We start from the raw sequence: 25,971 nt of genomic DNA, 5'->3' as shown, positions 1-25,971 counted from the left end.
GTTTTCTCGTGGACTTTTTCATAAAATTGTAATGAGAAATGATAAAGTCTATGTTTGTAGTAAAGGGAGTCATCTTGGAATGAAAAGTCTGTGCCAATCTAAGACACATAGAAGTGCCAAAAATATAAACTTATGTGGGGAAGAGAAAGGAAAACATTTTATGGCATTGTTTTCTGGGACTGGAAAGCCTGGGTTTATCAGAGCAATTTTTCCAACACTGTTTGCCCATAGAAAGACCCAGGAGATAGTTTTGTGAAGAGTGTCTTTTAAAAAGAGCTTCCTTCATATCCACATATCAGAATGAAGCCTGCCAATACCGTTTTTTAGCCATCCTGTATACAGGAGTGGATTCCCAGAACTCAAGGGAACCGAGTTGTATGTGTATTTCTCTGTTCTAGAATTTTGGTACCTATCTCCCCACCTACCAGTTTCTCTGTGTCACAGCTTCCCCCCAGCGATGGCAATTGAATATGATACTAGGATAATGATGGTTTCTCCTAGAGATACATACACTGAGAACACTTTTGGGTGTCCCCTCACTTTCCTACCTCTCTTTTCCTCTCTCTTCTTGAACTGTTTAGAGATAGTCCTTCATGAAGTTCCTGATAACTTTAATTTTAAAATAAAAAATTAGCATTTATGGGGATATTTAGATAAACAGTACTGACTTTTATTACATGGCTCTAATAATTGTGTGGTGTTTTTTCTGCCCTAGGAGTGCTGTCTCTGCAATTTGAGAGGGGGTGCTCTTAAGGAAACTAAGAACAATAAGTAAGTAGTACATTAATTGTGTTGAATTTCATCGTTTTCTTCTCTCTCTTGAGTGTTGAACCTCTGGGTGACAGTGTGCTCTGCCTCTCATTGTTGTACACGTTGTTCCACAGCTTTTGCTGTTTACGTCTGAGGTGGGGCTTCTGTGCATGTCTCCAGAAACCATTACTGACAGCACGTTCACCTCTGCTGGGCAAAGGTGTTCTAAGTCAGCTTCTGTTCTGTGTCTTTGACATCATGAGGAATAACCCCTCTTTCACTAACAGAGCTTGAAGAGAGCCCATATCCTCTAGGTGCCTTTGGAATCCTTGTGTTTAACATGATGAATGCTTTCATTGTAATAAAAACAGAATATGCCTGAAAACAGTGAAATCTGTTATCTTCAGGTAAATAAAATCAATTCTAATCATACTATTAGAATAAAACCATTTACTTTTAACACCAGCAAATTAACAAGAAAGTGTGTATTCTAAAATAGAAACACAGGGAGAAAAGATTGATTTTGCAATTTAAAGGGGACAGTTGGAGACTATGAAGAGAGTCATAAGTGAACATAAAAGAAAGTCTTGTTTCTATGGCAGTTGTTGAAATATATTTTTGTGTGAATTTTATTTTTATGACCCGATTTAAATATTTAAAATGGGGCCAAAGCAAATTATAGGTTCCTGTGGAAATAGAAACATGTAGAAATGGTTTAGGTATAGGTTGTATTATGGTACTTGAGAGCCAGATCCAGCCCCAAGATATGTTTTATTTGACTGACACACCATTTTATGAATTTAATTCAAAATTTAAAAGTTGAGAGATTTTATATAAAAATCCAGATGTTCATCTTTACTTAATAAATGATTGTGTATCTCTATATGACAATAACAAGCTAGGATGAGAACCTGGCCTAAATGGGGCAGGCGCTCCTCGGGTTACCATGATTTACCAGTATGTGTGTATTTGGTTACATCTTGCCTGGCCCCATGGGCACTGGAGTTGGTACCCTTGGAATAATGTCATGTCCTGTCATGTAATGATGGAGTTGGCATAATTATGTGCATGTGCATGTTTCTGATTGTTTATAAGGAAGAGTGAAGGCACTTATTCCTACATTGATAAAGTTTAGTCTAAGAAGCTGTATATTTGCTTAATTTTGGATGTTCATCTCTCACAGTCTTAGTTAATGTCATTGGCACGATGCTAAAAACTATTGACTAGTTCTAGGATGTTACACGGGTTATGCAGACTGCGAGATGACTTAGGCAGTTCCTGTAAAGACAGAGGTGACAAGAACTTCTCTTCCTTCCTTTGGGCAGGACACAAAGAAGTAGTGTGTGCTATAGAAGTATAGTATTTATTTAGATACGAAAGAATGCCCTGATGGGGTTGACACTCACCCTCTGTCCCTGTGGTCTTTAAAGGCAGGATGGAGTCTTATATTTAGAGTGAAATAATATGCTTTGACTTAAAAATAGGTTGACAAATTCAATAATTCTTTCAAAATCTCTTTAAACCTCAAGAGTCTCTATATTTATTTGAGGCATAAGATTTATGAGAGACTTAATAGTGTTAATGAGGACGTTGTCATTTTTCTGGAGTAATTCAGAACTTGAAAGGAGATATTCTAGGTTTTTAGTAGGAAACAAGGGAACAAGCTAAATTTCATTTCTCCTTATCTCTTGGTTCCTTTGATTATAGTAGGATTGCAATAAGAAACAATTTAATTAAAGACTTAATCGGTATTAATTCTGTTAGAAAACTTTTGCTATTTTTTCTAGTTTGCTTCATGATATTTGTATTATGTAAAAAAGATTATGTGGTATACCCGGTTTATACCTTTTATTAATTGAACTAATCTTTTGCCACATACTAATTATAATTAGCTTAAGTACATTAAACACCTCTATATTTCAGTATCAAATGAAATAGCAGACCTACATTTCAGTATTTTGCAGGTCACGTGTAGAAAAATAAAATGATAGTGTTCTTTGGTTTTCACCTAGTTCTTCATGTCACAGTTGTGGGCAGGTGTGGTACTGAATCTACCCAGGTATCATCCAGTAGGTTTAAAATTCAAAGAATCTGTGATGGATATAGGCTTTGGGCTTTCTTTCTCATCTGTGTGTTTCCCATCCGAGAGAATTGCCATCCTCTGGTTGAAGTATGGGATACATAAGTTTAGGGAACGGTTGTTTACATTTATGTCTCCTTTCCTGTAGGTGGGCCCATGTCATGTGCGCCGTTGCAGTCCCAGAAGTCCGATTCACTAATGTTCCAGAAAGGACACAGATAGATGTAGGCAGAATACCTTTACAGAGGTTAAAATTGGTGAGTGGCAAAGCTTCTTTTTTTTTTTCCCCTCATAAATTAGTGTTAATTTCATGTTCTGAATATTTCTATTTATGCACGCACTCCAAGGTAATTTTTTTCTTAGCTTCATTGTTTCATTCTACCTTTTTTTTCCCTTTAGCCTAAATTTACTTATCTGTACGCACTCTTTTCCTGTTATATTTTAAGTATGCCTGTAACTTTCTTCAGCTTCTGTTTTCAGTGAGGCAAAGGAATACTGCATTTCCTGGATTAATGTCAATTTTCAAACTATAGGCTAAACGGTGAAGTTTGTTAGAACTGAACCGAGCTATCCAACTATGTCTATTTGAATTGCTTAGTTTTTCTCTCTCTTGCCTCTTTTTGGTTGGCCTTGACTTGGCAAAATGCATCTAACCTATTTCGTCATCTCTTCACCAAGAAGAGACTTGCAGAGAAATGCAAAAACTTTAATTATTCCGAAGGGATTTTCCCACGAATAGAGACAAGTCATTTAATTTGCCAAACTCTCTGGCTGGTTATTTTCCATTGTTTCTCTTTGTTAAGAGTATTTTTTTCATTGAAAAGTTAGGCCTTTAACATCCTCAAGATTGAGGTAACTTTGGAGTTCTGTTAAATTGTGAGCCAACAGATCATTAGCTTAGGCCCTTATATTTCATAGTTAATGAGAATTTTCCCTAAAGTTAAATTGCCTGACCTTAAAATACTGAAGCCTGTCTTACAAGTGGACTTAATACCCTACAGTTTCTTCAGCCCTTGTTACGTCTAACTTGGGGTCTTTCCACTATTTCAGAGGCTGAGCTGTAACTCTTTACCCGAGTGTTACTTGCTTTGTTATTAGTCGTCTCTCCCCCACTGGGGAGCTGGGTGCTTTGTCTCTGGACTTCTGTCTCAGGAACTTAGAATCTATTCTGCTGTCTTTCAGTGAACACTTATGTTCCACTATAGCTCCATCAGGAATTTCACATAGCTAGAAAATATGTGGCCCTTTATGGGCCTGATGATTGCTGTTGGCAGATATGAGTGGTGGGATCAAGGATGCTCAGGGTGTGGTAATGGAAGTTTTGTGAATGAGATGGAAATGATTGGGCCATTTCAATGGTCCCTTTAAAGCTCATAGTGACTATCAGAAGAGAGTAAGGTTGTTCAGCTCATGGACTTCCATAGGAAAAAGTTTGAAATCTTATATCTTGTTCACCAGTTTAAAAAAGAAAACAAACACTGACACGAGAGAGAGGCAGAAGTCATCTTCGGTGACTCTTCAGACTGCTGTTTCTACTTGCTTTCAAGAAATCTCATGTTTAGCCTTTATTTTGCCCTTTCTTTCGTTTTACTGTGCTGTTACTTTGTTTATAAGTGCATTCTGAGTGCAAAAACCGTAACACCCAAAAGGGTGAAAAGTTGTGTAAAAATTGGTGCAGAAAGAAGAAAAAAGAATGAATACAATAAACCTTATATCACATTACATTTTATGCGCAAACTGCTTTTCAACTATTGCTGTTTACTTACATAAACTTGTTTTCATTATTCAATTGATACATATTCTATCTGTGAATATTGTTTGGGCCTTTATGATTGGAACAAAATGCATTCGTTTTTTCCATTAAAACTAATAAAAATATTTTTCATTGGGGAAAAAAAAACCACCAAAAAGAAACAAAAACATTTGCCAGAATTAGGACTGTAGGGCAGGTTATAAAGAAAAATGTTGAGTTCATGACATGCTACAACATTTAATGCTTAGTGTGACAAATACTAACAAATGTCTTACATTTTAATATTTTTCTGATTTACAAGTAATATATATTTGCAAAAATTCAGACACTACATTTGACAACCACCTTTGGTTCTCTCTTCTGAAAGATGATTTCTGTTTTCAGTTTAATGCCCCTTGGAATAGTGGTCATTGCTCTTGATGCTTCCCTTTAAGGACCTATGTGCTTGGCTTCTCTTGTCCACAAATGCCTCCTTAGTGACCTGCCGTCACTCACACCAGTCTCAAAGGGGTTTTAAGGGAACAGCAGGGAGGGGCAGCATGGATCATTTCCGTGCCAGTCAGCAAATTGTATTTGCTGTATTTCAGAAATCTGAAATCTGATGGTTGCATCCGAAAGTGGTAAAAGGTTGCCACCTTGATTGTGCATGTTACATATTCTTTATAGAAGGTTTTCCGTCCTTAAACAATTGGCACCTTTAAAAGAATATGTCTTGACTGAATTTCAGATCACCTAAACTCTATTTCAAATGACAATGGAGAGCTCTTTATTGGCATACAGGTATTCATGACACATATTTGAGTGAAAACAGCAGGCTGTAGATCAGATTTTTTTTCTGTTTTTAATATAATTTTATACGCATGGCGAGTTTTTTGGAATGATGTTTATCAGAATGCTCAAAGTGGTTATCTTAAGTGGGAAAATACAAGGGGAAACTTCATTTTGGGAGGGAAAAATAAATCACTCAAAAATACTGTGATAGTTTGAAAGGGGACAATGGCCAGAAAGAAGCGTGGGTGACTTTTTCACCAGAAATCCTCAAGAAAGCACCATGACTCTGTTACATCTCCTGTAGTATGGCATCTGTGCCCCAGCCTTGCTCACTGTCTCTTGGTGATTGGACTCAGGCTGGCTCTGAATAACAGAATTTATAAATGATCACTTGTGTGTGGGGTGGGTGGAATGCACCTTTCCAGGAAATAGGATGCTCTGCCCTGAACATATAATCAAGTGTTCCTAACATCAGCATTCTTTTGAAGTTTAATTAAGCTAATAAGTGCACATCCAGCTAGAAGTCAGAGCGGTAGTTTTGTGGTATTTCATCCAGTCCAACCTAAGTCTAGATGGATTATTTTACTATGTCTATTTAGTGGATGTATGTGTGTCTCCTAGTGTCAGTTTCAGTCTTTTTTCTGGAGCTGTAGCCAACTCTTTTCTAGATGCTAGGTTGTTCACCCACCTTCTTATTTACACAGATATGGGGGGGCGGGGAATATAAGATTTAGATGTCAGTATCAATGTATTTCACCAAACAGTTATTACCTTACCTCGCCAAATACTTAGTGTACATTTTTGAGTAAGACATTGTTTCTGTCTTCTAGCATCTTATAGTCTAGACTGGGCTTTCTCAACTTTGGCCCTCTTGACCTTTTAGACAAGTTGTTTGTTGTGGGTGACTGTCATGTGTATCATAGATTCCAGCATCCCTGACCAAACAGGCAATACCAAAAGGTATAAATTTCTAGTTATAAGATAAGCACTAGGGCTGTAATGACAACATCATGAATATAGCTGAGACTGCTATGGGATATGTAGGAAAGTTCCCAAGAGAGTAAATCCTATGAGTTCTCATCAGAAGGGTAACTTTTTTTCCTTTTTTCTTTTTTTATTTCTTTTTGTTGTATCTATATGAGAAGATGGATGTTAGCTGGACATACAGTGGTAATCATTTCACAGTATGTGTAAATCAAACCATCATGCTCTGTGCCTTAAACTTATACAGAGATGCATGTCAATTATTTCTCAATAAAACTGGAAAAAAGTAGCCAATGCCAGATATCCCTTGGGGGGTAAAATCACCCCCATTTGAGAACCCACTGGTCTACAGGGAAGACATAAACATAAGGAGAAAATTTTCATTTTTGTCATTTTCAGAAAGATAATATCTTGGTTGAAAGAAGTAAGTTGGAGACTGAGAGAATGGAAGTTCTTAATTGCTTTTAAAAACATTCCTAGGGATTTTTTTTGGCAAATTGTTTGAATTTCTTATTTGTGAATAAAGCAATAAAATTTGGCAACCTGTGTGTATATTTGCTACTGTACAATTATTAATTTTATAATCTGATTTAGTATTTTAACATTACCTGTTTTTATAGAAATTGAACAACCTTGATTACTAATCAAATATCATAAAGACTTACAGTTCTGTAATGTGTATGTGTACACATGTGGTAGTTACTGAGTAAGTATTCATGAAATGAATAAAAGGCAGCAAATTGTTACTTATTATTTGTGCTTCTGGCTTAAAATTATTGTGGCTGAAGGGTTTGATCAGACAATACCAAATGACTTGTTTTTTTAAGGCAAAACCCTTTAAAGGTCACAGTGGTAAATTCATGCACATCTCTGTGCGTGCTGCTTTAAAGCAAGGCATTAGTTACCTTATCTGCGTCACGGGGGACATATGATTAGGCCATAGCGCCGGGCAGTAATTTGGAGAGCCTCTGAACACCCCTGCAGCCCTTGCCCTGTTGTCTGAGAGTTCTGGTCTTGGAACCTCTGGTCAGTTGGGGATTGAAAACTGGAGTGACCTGACTGAAGCAGTAGCAAGGGAAATCTGAGCCTCTCTCCAGTGCCCACCAGGTGGTGCTGCTGTACCAGTTTCTCATCCAGTTGCCCTTAAATCACCTCCTTTAGCAAGTGCCTAATCGGAGCCTGGCCCCAATGGTAGAGGGTGCATGTGTGTGAGATGTGATGCATACTGGGTTGCTCTAGCCCAAGGGATGACGGCAGAGCAGAAAGTGCTGCTTGCTGATGTGCATTCAAAGTGCTGAATTCCAGAGGGCAGTTTTTTTTAGTTCAGGTTTTGATTTAGCCATATAAAAAAGAGCTGCTTTCCCTTGGGGCAAGTTAGTGTTTTTCTGTATAAGTAATAAGCAACACTAGTAAAAGCTAGTAACTGCAAGAGTCTTAAAGGACAGCTAGTTTATGGCAAACATGAGTTTAAAATGTCTTCTGAAGTATGAAAGCTGTATATAAAAAATGCTTATTATTATTAGCGGTCTTTCTAGGATATGGAATACTGGAGTTTATGCAGAGGTATTTGAGTATTTTGGTAATATTGTTGTTAGCCTTTTATTTATTCATAGGTTCAACTTGCAGCTTTTGAAATACTCCTCTGTGCAATTATTTGTGTAAGAAGATGTTTGTAGAGGATGTAAGAAAGGATTTGTTTGCTTTAGCAGATTTTTCCTCTTATAATGACCATTGAAAAAAAGAGACAGCAAATGGAAAACAACTCTTTCAGTGCTCTTCAATGTTGATCCTAAAATAGTGTGTGCTTTGTGAAGAACCTTTATCTCATCCAGCCACCTTGTTTGCTATTATCATAGGTGTGGCCTCTACTCATCAGATAATTAAATGGACATCAATGATGCCACTGGAGTTATTTTCAAGACATTGTATTTTATTTTATTTATGTGGCTGTTAATTTAAAATACTTTAATAAAATTCATTATTTTTAAACTAAATACTGCAAAAATATATTTGGCTATAGTGGTATTTATCCAATTAGTTTGTTCTTTTCTTTCTTTAACAATATTTTGCTTTTGTGTAGAATAATTATCTCAGGGGTTAATAAAGTAATTTCTGCTGCATCTTAAAAATGCTAGAGGTTGCTATCTAAAAGCACCAGGTAGACTTCCCTGGTGGCGCAGTGGTTAAGAATCCGCCTGCCAATGCAGGGGACATGGGTTCGAGCCCTGGTCCGGGAAGATCCCACATGCCGTGGAGCACCTAAGCCCGCGAGCCACTACAACTGAGCCCGCGTGCCACAACTACTGAATCCCACACGCCTAGAGCCCCTGATCCGCAACAAGAGAAGCCACCACAATGAGAAGCCCGTGCACCGCAATGAAGAGTAGCCCCTGCTCGCCGCAACTAGAGAAAGCCCGCGCACAGCAGTGAAGACCCAACACAGCCAAACAATAAATTAATTAATTAAAAAAAAATTAAAAGCACCAGGTTATTAAGCAGAACCATCCTTTAACAGGAAGGAAATGGCTGAAAGTTACCTGAATAGGCTTTGTATCCAAAGCCATGTTCAAAAGGGAGAACCATTTTCTCTGTCAGTTTAAGCATTCTTCTGATTATTAATGCAGGTTCTAGATTACCTAGTATTTTTCTTATCTACTCATTTAGAATGAATTTCTTTGCCTCTGAATAACTTTTCAGTTTGGGAAAAATTATACTTGTGGCGAGTCCTGTCATCCCCAACCCCTTCCCCATGTCCTCTGGTACCTTCTCCGCTCATCCAGAGAACATCAGAGCTTTGGCACCTGGTAAGAAAAAGAATGAGGAGGATGCCGGGGACATCTCCTACTCCCCACTTGAGTGGTGTGCTCAGGGATAGCCAGTCTTGGGGCTTGTTTGAAATCACAGATGATTGGTATGCCTGAGGACGAAAAGAAAAAATCGCCCCCATGTGGTATAGATTTTAAAATGTACTCAATCATTTCCTTTTCTTATTTCTTTCTGTCTTGTTTTCTCTACTAATATGATTGGTTGGTCATGGTCATAATTGAATCTCTGGAAGAGAAGCAAAATTGTGCAAAAATGATAACAGCAAAAAAGGAAGTAGAGAGATATAAAACACACATGAAATTAGAATGTCTTTTAAAAAAATTTTTGTAATAGAAAAAAAGACGGCAAAAACTTTCAGGAAGAATTAAAACAGGAATTTTGAGAGGACAATGCTTTTATAATATGATCACACAGAAGACAGCAGTATCGTCAGGAAGCAGATCACCAGTCTTTAGATATGATTATAAAACTTAAGAGAAGAACATTAAAAAAAAAACAACTCCAGAAAAAGGAGTAAGTCAGCATGAAATTCTGGTATTTGTTAGATATTTAGCCGTGAATGTCTATTACATACATTCATCACTTCTTGAAGATTAAATTAATTAAATATCTATGGAATTTATAGAAATGAAACAACAAGGCAAGTTTGTGGATTATAAGAAATCTTGGAAAATTGCAGCAGACCCAAAATGCAACCATTAGTTTAAACAGTCTTCCCTTTTGGAGAGAAAGTTCTCAAATAGAAGTGTTGTGAGAATATTTACATATTAAACTGTACATATCAAAGCAAATGACGTCTATCTTGCTTGCTGTCAGTGCATAAAGAACTTGGTGGTGTTCGTTGACCACACACCTTCCTCACAGTGGCATGGAGGGTACCTCTGATTTCTGTGTCTGCAGACATTCCTAGGATTTTACATTTGAAATCCTATTTCTGCAACAAAATAGAGGGAGAAATGATTTTTGGAATAGCCGAAGTTGCCCCCAGGCATTTGATGACCTCCGATTTGTATTTGACAAGTGAACCAAGCACAGGCACAAGTGTTCTCCGAGCGAAGAACATTATTTTGAAAAGGAATTTACACTGCAACGATGACTGAGCTACAAGCCTTTCAGTACCTGGCTGAGGCCAACTATTCTGCTTAGAAGCCTCTATACACTTTAAAATTTGTACCTGAAGGCAAATAATAGTGAACTTGAAAGCCAAAGATTATAGTTTTGAAAGGTACATCAATTCTGAGAATAGAGTGATTTCACTGTGGTATTCCATCTGAAGAGCTGAATCAAGGGGAAGAAAATACATTCAGCCTTCCTATTTCTTAAAGGAAGGCACTTGATCCCTTGCTAACTGGCTTATGTTATCAGATGCATTGAATACTAAAAATAGAATTACTGAGAGATAGAGATGGGGTCTGCCTCTCATGCTGTAAGATCACTCTGAGTCCTATTTAGTTGAAGATACAGCAACGTTGGAGAGCAGCTTCGCTTTCTTTCTAGAGGAAATCATGGTCGTATTTGACAGAGCCTCTGTTACTGCAGTTTGGGAGATGCAAAGACATACTGATTATCCTTCATCACTTTAAAAGAAAAAAAAGTAGAGTTGTAAAGGCAATCGGAAGTCATTATGTTCCACATTAGCTCATGTACTGATTTATTCACGTCTTCAGTTATTTTTAAAGACAAAGAGGAATTCTAAGAAAATAATAAACGTTGACAATGATGAGCAAGTTTATTGGTTAAATGCAGTTGAGGGAAAATTTGCTTGTAATAGTGAGCTACTGAAGGGGGAATAAGTGACACCACAAATGACAGAATCGTGGTGTGTAGGGTCCTATTATTTCATATGCTCAGTATAAAATTTATTATATCATTAAGAACATTCTTCAGGATTTCAACATACACATGTCCCCAACTTTGTAAGATTTTTAAATGAGTGTGGTGTAAAAAAAAAAGTACATTAGTAGCTGTATAGTACTTTACTGTCAGAATGATTTGCTACAGGGACTAGATCCTATTGCAAGCTGTCAAATTTGTATATTGCTGTAATACCAAACCATAAAATCTTTTGAGTAAAATGGAAAATGTCAGATGGGCATGACTACAAATAATATACTTTCTGAAGGCTGTAGATGTCTATAGGAGAAAATGTGTAAATGCATGAAATATTATCTTGTTACTATGGATTTTTCTTTATCTGATGAAAGAAAACTGTGAGGCGAAAGGAAATTGATTGGAGCCTTTAAATTTTTTAGTTTTGAACTCATTTTTCCTGAGGACTAATTTTAAAAACATTATTAAATAGATAAGTAGAACTTCAGATAATTCATGATTAAAGAGTATAGTATGAGAGTCATCTCGTTTTTTAGCTTACATTGCTGAATGGTCCATTTTTGTCTGATCTTGTCTGAGTAGTGATTACTGATGGATCTTTTAATTGAGTGAGTTGGGGTCGGGGTTCCAAAGGTGGGGTCACCCCTTTCATTCCAACATCGACTGAGTCAATACCAACAAATGCTTGCCAAACCGAGACAGCTGCTAGATGGCTCTAAACAATCCATAGGGTTTTGCTTGGTCAACAGTGATTGACAGCAGAGAGGTTATAGTTTTTGAAAGGTACAGTCATTATTGTAAGACAGTGGGTCCATAATTATTTATTTTTCTAACATTTTAGTATAAATTATTTATTCCCTTAGAAGCGGCTTTTAAAAATCAACAAAAAGGTTATATATAAAGTGACAATCTTTTCATACTTGTAATTAATTTAATGTAAGTCAGTGTGGTATATTTTAGGCATGTCCCCACAATTTAGTGATGTCATTTTCTAAGATGAACTCATAGATACAGGTACCAGCCCAGTTTGCATTTATTGATTTAAATATCAAGGGTTCTGTGCATTCATCTGTATTGCCCTTTGGGTCATGAATTCTAAGTCTCTGCTACATTGAGATCGAGTGTGCAGGCTCTGGACTAAGACTGTTGGAGTCCTGCGTCCACCACTTAAGCAACCTTGGCCATGCAGCTTAACCTTTCAGAACCTCATCTGTAAACCGGGGTGGTTGTGAGGATGACATGATGCAATGATGCAATGCATCCTCGGCGAATGGCGCAACCCCTTGCTGCATAAATCTCTGTAAACTGCCTTTTGGCCAATTAGGATTGGAGTGGATAAATATTTATAAGGAGGGAGTAGGTTCTTTGTGCTATCTCATTTGTTCATCCATTTGCTCAGTAAGTATTTCCTTAGGACTTGCTGTGTGGTTAGGTGATAGATGTATGTCATTTCTGCTTTTATAGATATTACAGAATAATGGAAGTTATTGAAAATTAGATAAGCAGCTACAAAGCAGCATGAAAAGTTCTACTGTAGTAAAAATCCAGAATGCAGTGGAGGATCTTACTCAATTTGGGGTTTGAGGGGAGTAAAGGGGTGTAGAAAAGCTTCCTGGAAGAAGCAGTGCCTAATAACGCCTCATCTGAGACCTGAAGGATGAGAAGAGGGCGCTGGAGGAGCGGTCAGGACCAGGAACAGGATGTTCGGCATCCTGGAAGCGGGCGGGAACCGTAAGGTCTAGGAAATGAAATTTCAGCAGAGCTGGAGCATGAGGTATGAGGAGGGAGAGATGAGTCTTGAGAAGGGGAAGCCTCAGATGATGTAGCACCGTGCTGTCCAGTACGGCAGCCTCTGGCCACTGACGGCTGCTGAGCACTTGGGATGTGGTTAGTGTTACTGAAGAGCTGAACTTCGGATTTTATTTAATTTCAGTAAGCTAAGTTAAAAAACGGAAGCAGCATAAACACATGAAGTACAACTGTAGTTTTGGTAGGTCCACATTTTACATTTCAAACACCCTTGAAAATTGAGCGTCCAAATTGAGATACATCGTAGGTATAAATACACAGCAGATTTCAAAGACTTACTATGAAAAAAAAAAGAATGTGAACTATCTCATTAATAATTTTTATATTGGTTACATGTCAAAATGATAATGTTTTGGATTTGTTAAGACGTATTGATGTATTATTAAAATCAATTTCACATGTCTTTTTTATTGCAATTACGTATACTTAACATAAAATGTATCATTTTAGTTATTTTTAGGTGTGCAGTTCCATGGTGTACAGTGGCATTAAGTATATTCACATTGTTGTGCAACCATCATGCCCCTCTATCTCCAGAACTTTTTTATCTTTCCAAACAGAAACTCTGTACTCATTGAACAGTAACTCCCTATTCTCCCCTTCCTCACCTGTGGCACAGGTGTCTCCTAAAAAAATTAAAAGTTGCACATGTGACTTGCATTTTATTTCTACTGGACAGTGCCATTCTAGAGGACTTTGTACTTTATCCCAAACAGGTGGAAGAACCTTTAATGCCCATTAAGAAGTGGAATAATATGGTCAGATTTGTGTTTCAGAAGGGTGTTGTGCTTCTGGTGGGGAGAATGTATTCAAGAGGGTAGGACTGGAGCCAGAGAGGCCAGTTTCAGTAATCATGTGAAAGATGATTTTGGCGTGAACCTGGGATGGAGATCAGTGAACTGATCATAGGCGGGGTTGGCTTGGACTAGGTGTGGGGAGAGCTGGGGTTCTGGCATAAGCAGCTGGGGGACTGGTCATGCCATGCGCAGGGCTCGTCATTGCTGGAAGGGGACTGGGTTGAGGGGGAAGTACACCTGGACATCCTTAATTTGAGGTCCTTGTAGTCCAGCTGGGTGTAGCACAGGGGAAACATGTGCCAGAATTCTACTTCTCATGGGTATGTAGCTATTTACCAGCTGCTTTTAGGTTGTTAGGACTAGAAACATATGAAGTTCAGTAACTGTTACTGGTCAGAAATTCAGGAACAGTGAGCAACTGTGCTTTGTATGGATGTGAATTTGGTTCGTGATAATATTGTATCTGCCCCTCTGTACTCTTTCTGAAGTGTAATAATCAGGTAAACAGCGTTAGCCTTGGGAGTTTCATTTCTGTCTTCTCTCAGAGCAAAAGAAATGAAGAACATTGAAAATGGAAACTAAACCTATAGAAATGGAATAGTTTGATTTGCAAAAAAATGAGCAAGAAGGAAAGTCCAAGGTTCTCATGAAAGATAAATGTGTCCTGCAACCAGTAAAAACACAGCCTACGTGGGGCTATCATTGCCAGGATGAGTGGCCACAGGGGAAAGGGGATTTGCAGTAAGAATCACGAGGGTTTGCACAGACTCATGAGGAGGTGTTCATTTCAGAATGGCCTTTCCTTTTAATTTCAGTTGAATTTTAGTTTAAAAGCATCTTTTCACTAATAATTTTTGAGATAAAACTGCCTTTAGGATCAAATTTTAAATCATAGATTTTTTTTTTCTGTTCAGAATATAAAATGCATTCCACCTTTCTTTAGTAATAACATATTTTACTTTAAATAAATGGAAAAAATAGTCAAATTGACCACTTTGTTGTAGCAATAGTGCTTAAGGTTAATTAAAACTTTCAAGATTTTTTTCTTAGAGCCATCTGTTCATAATTGATTTTTAAAATTCATCAATTTTAAGCACTTATTTTCTTTGGACAAAGCAAAAAAATTGCAAAGTCTTTTCAATAAATGGCAGATATTTTTCAGTAAAAGAATCATGACATCCTGGCAAAGGTATAATTTTAATAGACTAATGAGCTTTCTGACCAGAGCCGACTGAGCCTCATCTGATTTTTACAGTGATAAATTGGCTGTGTCAAAATTTGCAATCTAGTCTGGTGAAATATTTAACTATGAAAGTTTAATTCTCATTTTTTATTTATGAAAGCAGTGGTAGTGTCATAGCAGCTTATAATATGCTGGCCATTTGGTATGATTTATTTCAATGAGTGTCACTTGTTGTGTTTAGTGGTTGTTGACCCATATTTAATTCTAAAAACTCTTAAGTGGTGTGAAATGTAATAAGTCAGCCACTGTACTTAAAAAAAAACCCAAAAAACAAATCATGATCCACAGATCTATTCAGTTGTCTTTTCCCGGCTATAATGATGTCACAGCTTTATATTTGACAGCTGTTGATGCAGGGGCACTGAATGAGTAACAGCTTTCTTTACAATTGTGGGGATCTACTTAGAGTAATTTCTACCACAAAACATATACTTGAAATGTCATAAAATCATCTTTCATTGGTTCATTTGGGGATTCCAACTTGTCGTCATTTTAAAGGTTTTGAGGAAACTTGCGGAATAAAGAGCACTTCTTTCATTTATCAATCTTTTTATTCAGTAAAGACTTATGGAGGTGATCATAGTGTTTGGTGCCTGGTGACAAGTGGCATTAGGTGGACAGGGTCATCCCTCTTGTGAGGTTTATATTCTGGAAGAATTTAGATACAGATCTTCCAAGAATGTCATTTGTGTTTTTGGTTGTTTTGGAAGGCAGACAGGAAGGGCTAGATTAAAGCATTCTTCTAAGGCATTTCTTCACAGAGAGGTATAATAAGCATTTCTGTCTCCTAATGTCAGGGTATTTATCTAGTGTAGATAATTTTTAACAAATAGGTTAAAATATCAAAAGAAAACATTTTTTCAGATACTATGAAATTAGTTTGATATCATTTTATAAATAATAATAAGCATCTTCAAAAAACAAAAAATCTTAAATGGTGGTATATTGTTAACATAAAATTTCAAATTATTCATAGCTTACAACAAAATGAAATATCTTATGAATAATGAAACATTCATAATAATGAAACATTCTTCATAATATGTACTGTTTCAAATACCACGTCTTGGATTTTTTTTCTTTAAAGAATTGAGTTATTGTGTTGTTGTTATTACTTCTTTTATAATGCACAATAAAAGGTATAAACTCATACTGCTGCAGAAATTTGCTGTAAAATTTCTCAAGGAAGAGGCTGTCCAGAGAAAATTATCCTCTGGTATTATCCTTTTCTTATGTTTCTCAAAGCAATTCATAAACATTTTTCAAATAATAATGTAGCATTACAGAACATTTTAGTTGGCAGGTCAACTTAGAACTAAGGGGGAGATCAGTGACCCAAATGTTTTTAGAAACAGCAATCAAATTTAAATACTTCTAATTCTCAGGTACCGTTTCTTTAAGAATCCCTTTTCATAATTAGAAGATGAAGAAGCCAGCAACAGGAAAATCACTGCTTTTCCTGGCAGGCCCAGCAGCTAATATATGTGCATTTTCAGCCTCCTCATTTTGACAGGGGCAATCACCGTTTAATTTCAAAATTCCCTTTATCTTAGTGATAGCCTTAGAACTATTGAGTCTCCCTTTCCTGTCTGTGACAGCATTACTGCTTCTGTGCTCTTCGCCACACACTGATTTGGTAGCCCTGCCCCGCAGCTATGGCACTGTCGCAATGTACATCCTGCATAGATAAGACATGACAGCCTTTTAACCTCAGCTTGCTGTTTGTGCAGAGGGTGACAGCCCACCTGCACTGGGGAAAGCAAACAAGCAAGCGTGATGCGTTTGTCTTAATCACATTCCATTTCTCTCAGAGACGTTCCAAGAAAATGACAGGCCAAGCTCAGAGTTCAGGTTATCAGCCTGAAACATATAAGGCGCAGGGCATCTCCACAGCAGATAAGGTTAAACTGTACTATTGAACTTTGACTTGTTTATTTAAAGTTAGAATTTTAATATATAGATCCTATAAGGTTCTTGTTCCTTATTTTATAATTTTATTTTCAAAGACCTGTTATTTTAGTTATAAAAGCAATGCCTGTCATAAAGGTTTTTTTTAAAACTGAAGTGTATAAAATACAAAATGAAATCATCTCTAGCCTCATGCCATTCCACAGAAGTGGTCATGTTTAACATATTGGAGTAATGATTCCTGACTTTTTTCTATGGAGGAAACAGCTTGGAAGGATATAGCTTTCTTATACTGTGTTATAATTAAGGGAGTGTTTCAGTAGCATACTATATATACGTATGATACTCAGACACATATACATAAATCTGTTTTATAAAAATATCAACCCTCTCTTAAGGGTAGTCATGTTTTTCCTTTCCTTTGATCTTATTATGAACCTACTGGCATTCATGACGCTTCACACACCTTTGCTTATGTCACTCAGAACGTTTTCAGGCTGCATTTTTAAAGTTTGTTTGGTTTTTTTTTTTTTTTTTGAATAGAACTTAATCACCTGAACCGCATAAAGGTAGTGCTGAGTGGTCCTCAGGTGTGTCATTTGCTGCAAGTGTAAAAGCATCTAAATGCAATAATAAAGCATATGAGTGTTGGGGCCTGACAACTTGGGTTCATGTCTCAGCTCTGCCACATACCAATTACTTGAGAATATGTCATCCTCTTTGGAAGTCTGTCCTTGATTTTCATGACAGCTGTCCTTGATATCCCTTCTCTCTCTTTGGCCTCTTGGTCTCAGGCTTCTTTGCAGGTTCCTCTTCCTTTGTCTGACTCTTGAATGTTTATGTCCCCCCAGTTTCTATCTGAAGCTCTTTGCTCACTCTTTGCCTTCTCAGTAACAATTTGTAAAATTAGAATCACAATAATAGTACTTTCTTTTGTTGTTGTGAGTATCAAATAAGATAAGGCATCTAGAGTACTTCACCCAGTGCCTGGCCATAGTAATTGCTCAATAAATTGTTCCTTCTTATTGTTGTGATTATAAGTACACTACCCTAGTAATACCATTACAGTAACAATGATATGAAAATAAAGCAATAATATATAATTAATTAATAATATTATTAATAATGTAAATAAATAAATAATAATAAGTTTGTTTTAAAGTTTACTTTTATCGCTTGGAACATTTTCTCATATATAAAATATTACAAATAAGTATCAATAAAGCTCACAAATGTTTAATTTTTTAAAAAAACCTCTTGATTTTTAAATAATTACAGATTCGCTGGAAGTTGTGAAGGTAGTATAGAGATTCTTGTGTGCCCTTCACCCAGTTTCCCTCATTGGTTACATGTTATATAACTATAGTACAATATCAAAACCAGAAATTGACATTGGTACAATATGTGCCTTTAGTTCTATGTAATCTTATCACATTTATAGCTGTCATTTTATTGCAAGGAAATGTGGTTCTGCAGAAACAGTTAAAAGGGAGGTAAAACAAAAGTAGCAGCAATGTATATGGTTTATAGCGTGTGTAAAAGAACTCTATTAAAACTGTGCAAAAATTTGATCTTACCCTTCACCAGAGGACAGAGTGCTTGATGACATTATTCATTAAGTAAAGCAAGTAAAACCACAATGTGGTGCCACTACATATCTGTGGAATAGTTAAAAATCAATGAAACTGACAATACCAATGCTGATGTGTAGCAGCTGGAACCCTCCTTCATTGTTGGTGGGAACGCAAAATGGTACAGCCATGTTGGAAACAGTCTGGCAGTTTCATATTAAGGTACACATACAATTTACCATACCATCCAGCAATCCCACTCCTAGGAATTTATCTCAGGAATGAAAATTTATGTTCACACAAAAATTTGTGAGAGTTATAGTGGCTTGTTCATAATCACCCAAATCTGGAAACAACCCAGTGTTTTTCTTTTTTTATTTATTTTTACTTTTTTTTTTTATTAAGTATAGTTGATTTACAATGTTGTGTTAATTTCTGCTGTACAGCAGTGACTCAGTTATACACATATATACATTCTTTTCTATATTCTTTTCCTTTATGGTTTATCCCAGGAGATTGGATATGACTCCCTGTGCTTATTCAGTGGGACCTTGTTTATCCATTCTAAATGTAATAGTTTGCATCTATTAACCCCAAACTCCCAGTCCATCCCTCCGCCTCCAACCCAACGTTTTTCAGCTGGTGACTGAATTAACAAACCATGGTACGTCAATACAGTGTAATACTTCTCAGTAGGAACAAGCTACTGATACCATCAACATGGATGACTTTTAAATGCATCATGCTAAGTGAAAGAAGCCTGACTCAAAAGGCTCCATACTGTGTAATTCCATTCATATTGTACTCTCGTGAAAAATAAACCTCTGAGGGCAGAATCCAGATTAGTGCCAGGGACCATGCCGGGTGGAGAGGTTGACTGCAGAGGGAATAAGGGAATTTTTTGTGCTAGTGGAACTGTTGTATATCTTAGTTGTGGTGGAGGTTGTGCGACTGTATTCTTTTGTCGAAATTTGTGGAAGTGTACACATTAAAGGGTGACTTTTATTACATGTTAATTACATTGCAATTAAAACGTTAAGTATAAAAACCATATTTTTTTTTTACACACACACACACTGTATTTTATTTTTACAAGAGATAAATAAACTGACACCAAGCATTGTAAATGGATGACCACAACAAAAGCAACAATGATTGCAATTACCAAACACGAAACACACTCATACTATGTCATAATATTGACATTCAGTCCAGTAATCCTCCACTGTAACAGCTCCTTTACTTTGCAGTGAAAATTGATTTGTATATTATTTGCCTCTGAGTCCTTGGGGGATTTTTTTTTTTTTATTCAAACAGAAAGTCACAAAAATTATAATCATCCTCATCAGTTCACTCAGTCCCATGTAATTAATTTTTTTTCATGTTGATCTTTTGTTAGCACTTTTATGAGTTCATCAGTTTTCCATTAGAGTTCTGAAAATGCTTATTCATTCAGTTCAGCAGTATAGTCAGTTACCAGAAACCTGTACTTGTCAGAGTCTTTTCCGTGAATTCCTTGAAGATGAAACCCTTTTATAGGAACATTTTTGCAAAAGCATCAGAGTACACCCAGAACTGTCTGTAAATGACAAAAGACTTAAAAATGACCACGGTTAAAGATTTGATGAAAGTTCATAATAATGCAATTGACAAGGAAATTTAGTTATTTCTGAGACATACATTTTAAAGTAATAACTAGAATTATGACTTATAACATTATACCAGAACATATAAGATTTTTAGAAATTTCATGTAATGTCTGAAACATTTATATTAACATATTTCCATACAAATAACCCAAAGAAAGTTTAGTATTGTTTGTTTTTTTGTACTGCAGGCTCTTATCAGTCATCAGTTTTATACACATCAGTGTATACATGTCAATCCCAATCGCCCAATTCAGCACACTACCATCCCCACCCCACCGCGGTTTTCCCCCCTTGGTGTCCATACGTTTGTTCTCTACATCTGTGTCTCAACTTCTGCCCTGCAAACTGGTTCATCTGTACCATTTTTCTAGGTTCCACATACATGCATTAATATACGATATTTGTTTTTCTCTTTCTGACTTAACTTCACTCTGTATGACAGTCTCTAGATCCATCCACGTCTCAACAAATGACTCAATTTTGTTCCTTTTTATGGCTGAGTAATATTCCATTGTATATATGTACCACATCTTCTTTATCCATTTGTCTGTCTATGGGCATTTAGGTTGCTTCCATGACCTGGCTATTGTAAATAGTGCTGCAATGAACATTGGGGTGCGTGTGTCTTTTTGAATTATGGTTTTCTCTGGGTATATGCCCAGTAGTGGGATTGCTGGATCATATGGTAATTCTATTTTTAGTTTTTTAAGGAACCTCCATACTGTTCTCCATAGTGGCTTTATCAATTTACATTCCCAGCAACAGTGCAAGAGGGTTCCCTTTTCTCCACACTCTCTCCAGCATTTGTTGTTTGTAGATTTTCTGATGATGCCCATTCTAACTTGTGTGAGGTGATACCTCATTGTAGTTTTGATTTGCATTTCTCTAATAATTAGTGATGTTGAGCAGCTTTTCATGTGCTTCTTGGCCATCTGTATGTCTCCTTTGGAGAAATGTCTGTTTAGGTCTTCTGCGCATTTTTGGATTGGGTTGTAAAACCATATTTTTAATGTTACTAGATTGACTGTGGATGCTAATGAGAGCTCAGTGGTATGGGGAGAGGGGAAATGTGGTGAAGAAAACTGGGAGGAGAGGAAGTGAAAGGAAAGAATGTGGGTGACAGTAGAAAGGGGAGTGTTTGGGGAAGTGAGAACTGGAGTCCATGACGGCCCCCATCCCAGGCCACAGAAAGATGTCCATGCCTTCCGCTCTAAAGGCTTTTCACATAAATCTCCCTCCATTCAGAAAGTTCTGATCTCAGGTTGCTATTTCCATAGCTGAAATCTTACTGCCAAAATCAGTCCTGAGAAAGGTATTAATTTTAGTTTCTCCTGCTTTATCATAATAATCATTATCTCATTGAGGGTTAAATGAGATATTTGTTACATTTGCACAATGGCTGGCACTGAATAAGTTTCAATAGTTAACTGTCATGAAATGATGAGGTCAACTTTTATTTAATAGATGAGAAATCAGAGGTTTAAAGTGGTTTTGTTTTATAGATTATAACTGAAGAGCCATGTTAAACCTGGCCTCCTGACCCAACTCCCATGCTCTTTCCTACTAAGTTATATTCACCTTGGAGTCAGGTAGCTTTCTGATCTTCCCAAAGGCTGAAAACAAATACTGACGTGCAGAAGTTAAATGTTTGCAGGATTTTCCATGAAAACCATCTTCACAGTTCAGGTATATTATCTGGTTTTCATTTTTTTCTGTTTTCCATTTCAGAGGACTTTAAATGTGTGCAGTAGTATAAGATGATGTCTGGGTTATTTAAGTCCTTGGGAGAAATAGGTTGCAAGAGAGTGGGGGAAGTATTCTTAAATTAAGTGTAAAAATATTCTCACACAGTGCCATTAGCCTTGCAGGGCCCGTCAACCTCCAGTTCACTCTTGCCTGGTGTCAGATGTGTTGGAAGGCTTTGACAAACAGTTGATATGCCAGAGACAGCTAAAAGCCTCAGAGAGGTGCATAGAGACGTAAATCTATCATCTAAATGAACTCCACTAGTGGCAGGTGTCTCAGAACTCTAACTCACGGTGATGTGGGCACATGGGTTTTGTTAACCAGAAGCAGCATTTTAACACTGACAGCTTCTAAAAAAGACAGCTCTAGATAGGAGTTTACTATCTGCAGAACTGCAAACTAATCTTGCCTTCAAATGAAAAGATTGTAGTGCAACTCACTTTATAAGAGCGGAGAAAGATGTCATTGTTGTGTTTATTTCCTAACATCTGAATCTTTTAATGCATAAGCAATTTTTATGTCCACCGTTCTTGAAACTTGACCAGAATGAAAACTTTGGTTGTGGAAAGTTATGTACAATTAAGGTTTGACCACTTTATTTTTATGCTTGTGAGCAAGTCTTGGAAAAGTTTGCAGTAATTTTTTTTGAGGTTTATTGGTTTTTAAAAATGCTTTTATACATTTCTTTTTTATCTCTATTTTCTTTTTCTTTTTTCTTTTTCATGGAAAGGCATTTTATTTTAAATACCGCAGTGTGTACATGTCAATCCCACACTCCCAGTCTATCCCTCCCCACCACCCAGCCTCCACCACCCTTTCCTCCTGGTAACCATAAGTTTGTTCTCTAAGTCTGTGAGTCTGTTTCTGCTTTGTAAATAAGTTCATTTGTATCATTTTTTTTAGATTCCACATGTAAGCGATTATTACCTTTATATTATAAAACAATTCTGGTTCTTTTGAAGCATGCCAGGCACTGTGTTAAACTCAACATTAACGTTTCACCTGTCCACCCTTCGTAATTTTATTTATTTGAGAATAACCTTAAAAGGCCAGATCATTGTAGTTCGTAGTTTTGCCGAGACTTCTGTGGCTGTTGTCTAAGGCATTAGTGAGTGAGCCTAGCTGACCATCTAGCGTCGACATATAGACGCAACCTTGCCGCCTCTGTATGTCAGAACACATGTTATGTTCTACATGGAAAGGTATGTGCTCTATTGCTTCTCATGAATTTGGGAGTTTACAGAGGTCTTAGAACCTCTGACAACATCTTCTACCATATATGGTGAATGGGTGATTTGCATTCTTGAGATTGATGGTCTCCTTCCTTTTTATATATGAGGTGGTCAACAGAATTCCCCCTTTCTTGAGCAAAAGAAGGGATATGAAACAATTTTCTCCTCAAGCAGACCCTGGAGGAAAGCACCCCAGCTGTGATGGGTGAGCGTGATATGGAATGAGCAGACGGTCAGCCAAACAACTCTGCATTCAGATGTCTTGTCAGTGTCCCCCCAGAAAGATCCCAGAGCTTAATACCTCTTTGCATGTAGGAAGTTAGTTATAATTCTTTCTGTGTATGCTGAATTTTTTAATACTTTAGTAGAAGATTCAGCTGACCTGTTCTGTTGGTTTGACCTGACTTACCAGGATGGATAAGCTAGCTGCTGGAGAAATTAAAGAGATAACCTTTCTCTTAGATATTTTATTTAGTCTTTTTGAAAGTTTTTTATTTGGGGGATGAATTAAATCTTGGGGGCAGTGATTTGTCTTGTTAGTATTCTTAAAATAAGTCAAGCCTCACTTGTCCCCACTCATGGAAAGGTGCAGTTAGCAACACAGCCTGTGGGATGGAACTGACATCTACCACGTGTGTGCCCTGCACTGGGTGCTCTACCACTGCCGCCATGTGCATCACCCTTGTGGTCCTCAACAGTTCTGCATGTGTTTAGGATTTCAGTCCCCTCTTTGCCATGCCTGTTGTGGGCACCCTACTGAAATGAAAAACAGTAAAAACAGCAACGACAAAAGCCCAAAGTTCTTGCTTTCATAACATTTTATGCTAATCATTATTCCAGCCCATTTTTACTGGAAATTCAGATGGTTTTAAGGAAATTGAGATATGGGACTGTTCATTTAAGATGTACATGTGGGAAGTGGTTGAGCTGGGATTAAATTGATCTGTATCACACTAAAGCCCTTGCTGTTTGCACTAAAATTCATTAATGTCTGGCATATTAGACTTTTGAAACTTAGAATATACTGAATTTTTTAGGGTAGGCTAGGAATCTAGACACAGAACTACACCAACAATAATAATGAAGGCTCACTGTGAAAACTGCAGTTCAGTAGGAAGTGGACAGTTGTGTGGGCACCCCACCCCCAAAAATCTTGTTTAAGATGCTCTCATTGTAGATGGGAATAGTCAGCATCATCTCCAGGATGGGGACACAATAGCCTGAGCTCCTGTTGGAGTCTGATATCCGTGGATTTTTTCCTAAGATAAAATGTCACCTGTCATTTTCCCCTGGAACTTTAGGACTTTGTGTTCAGTTATTTTAAGTTTTGTTTGTTGCCCTAATGTGTGGATAAAGCTACTTCTTTTTGTTTCATTTATTTATGTATGTATGTATGTATGGCTGCATTGGGTCTTCGTCACTGCGCGCAGGCTTTCTCTAGGTGTGGTGAGCGGGGGCTACTCTTCGTTGCGGTGTGCAGGCTTCTCACTGCGGTGGCTTCTCTTGTTGTGGAGCACTGGCTCTAGGCACAGGGGCTTCAGTAGTTGTGGCACGTGGGCTCAGTAGTTGTGGCTTGCGGGCTTTAGAGCGCAGGCTCAGTAGTTGTGGTGCACGGGCTTAGTTGCTCTGTGGCATGTGGGATCTTCCCAGACCAGGCCTCGAACCCGTGTCCCCTGCATTGGCAGGCGGATTCTTAACCACTGCACCACCAGGGAAGTCCCAAGGTACTTCTTTTGACTAGTGTACTTTCCCTACCCTGGAATTTCTCTTTTCTTTTGTAATTGAGCCTAACATATATCCTATTATAGCCTGATAAATTGTGATTGGAATCGAAATCTTTCCAAGGTGCATTGAGTTAATGGTTTTGATACATCCTGGGGGGGGTCACCTCTCGTAGCATGGAGGCATTTTAATGGGACCCTCAGAAGTCGAGCAGTTAATCCTGCCACACAGCACAGGCCAGAGGCTTGTTTCCTGGGGAATCCACTTTGTATCTCTCAGCCTGACTCCTGCCCTCTGGCAGCACATCAAAGCAGCTGAACATTTTGAGTTTTGGTGCAACTATCACTCATTCATCAAAGTTCTGTCTGGGTGATATATGTTTTCGAAAACAGATGTGGAAACTGAGGTGACAGACGTTGAGAATGGACCTGTTGTTGAAGCTCATATTGTCACACATGCTGTAGGAAGACAGGTTGTTAGCATTCAGAGTGGAGCACCTACAATCTGGTGAATTCAACATGTTGTTTGCATAGCTCTTGGATTAGTCTTTGTGGTTTGATTTGCATTGCTTTGGAGGTAATTAAAAGCTGTCCTCACCCCCACCCTCTGTGCGTGCGCTAAAAAATAGTAAACATGAAACAGGGTAGCTTACTATATTTTAGTGTTAGCAAGATATACCAATGTTCTTGTGTTGAATATTCTTTTTCATTTTGGCTGCTCTGTGCCAGGCATTGTCTAGGTGATCCTACAATAACTCTTTGAGGTTGATATCATTGATCCCATTTTATATTTGATAAAACCGAGGCTAAGAGGAGTTGGGTAATTTGAGTTTGTTCAGCCACTCAGCTTAATCCCAACCACTGTGCGGCCTGTACTGCTTCTGGAATGTGATGTGGCGCAAAGTACCAAATGGAGAAAACGATGTTCTGTGACTCACAGGAACACCTTTAAACGGCATCACGACTCCTGAGTCTCTCATCGCTGTGCCCTGGACCCCAGCTGTATGAGAAGTCAGCTCATCAAGGCAACACAGTGTGTGGTCCACATTTTCAGCCAGACCAGTCACTCTAGGGAGAAAAGCATCTGTACTCAGTGTTCATTTCTGTATCTTGGTCAAATGTCATCCTGAGCCATGGCAGCACGTAGGCACGTGCTCACCTTGGGTTTCTCAGGTTCCAAGTAGATACCTGGGCTCAGGGACATCTGAGCATCTTTAGTACAGGTAAAGGAAGAAAAAAGTTCTTCAACAGGCCTGTTTAATCCACGTCACGAATAAGTTTTTCATAACCATGCTTTGATG

The 25,971-nt window shown here is 37.6% G+C and overlaps 1 protein-coding gene across 10 annotated transcripts in view; it reads left to right on the top strand.

The window, feature by feature from the left end:
* Positions 1-25,971, top strand: part of KDM4C (lysine demethylase 4C) — a 443,948-nt gene that overhangs the window by 292,208 nt on the left and 125,769 nt on the right. For 8 of the 10 annotated variants that reach the window (XM_082404367.1, XM_082404366.1, XM_082404370.1 and 5 more), the window contains 2 exons: positions 716-771; positions 2,979-3,087. In XM_082404367.1, the coding sequence (XP_082260493.1) occupies positions 716-771; positions 2,979-3,087 (165 nt within the window). Of the gene's footprint in view, positions 1-715; positions 772-2,978; positions 3,091-4,288; positions 24,343-25,971 lie in introns of those variants that run through there. The other 2 variants (XM_082404371.1, XM_082404359.1) reach the window with 2 other exon arrangements.

Source organism: Balaenoptera borealis (genome assembly GCF_965194805.1).
Source record: "Balaenoptera borealis genome assembly, chromosome: 8".
Lineage (NCBI taxonomy): Eukaryota > Metazoa > Chordata > Mammalia > Artiodactyla > Balaenopteridae > Balaenoptera > Balaenoptera borealis.
The sequence above is the reverse complement of the archived record's forward strand: the minus strand, read 5'-3'. Positions and strand labels throughout refer to the sequence as shown.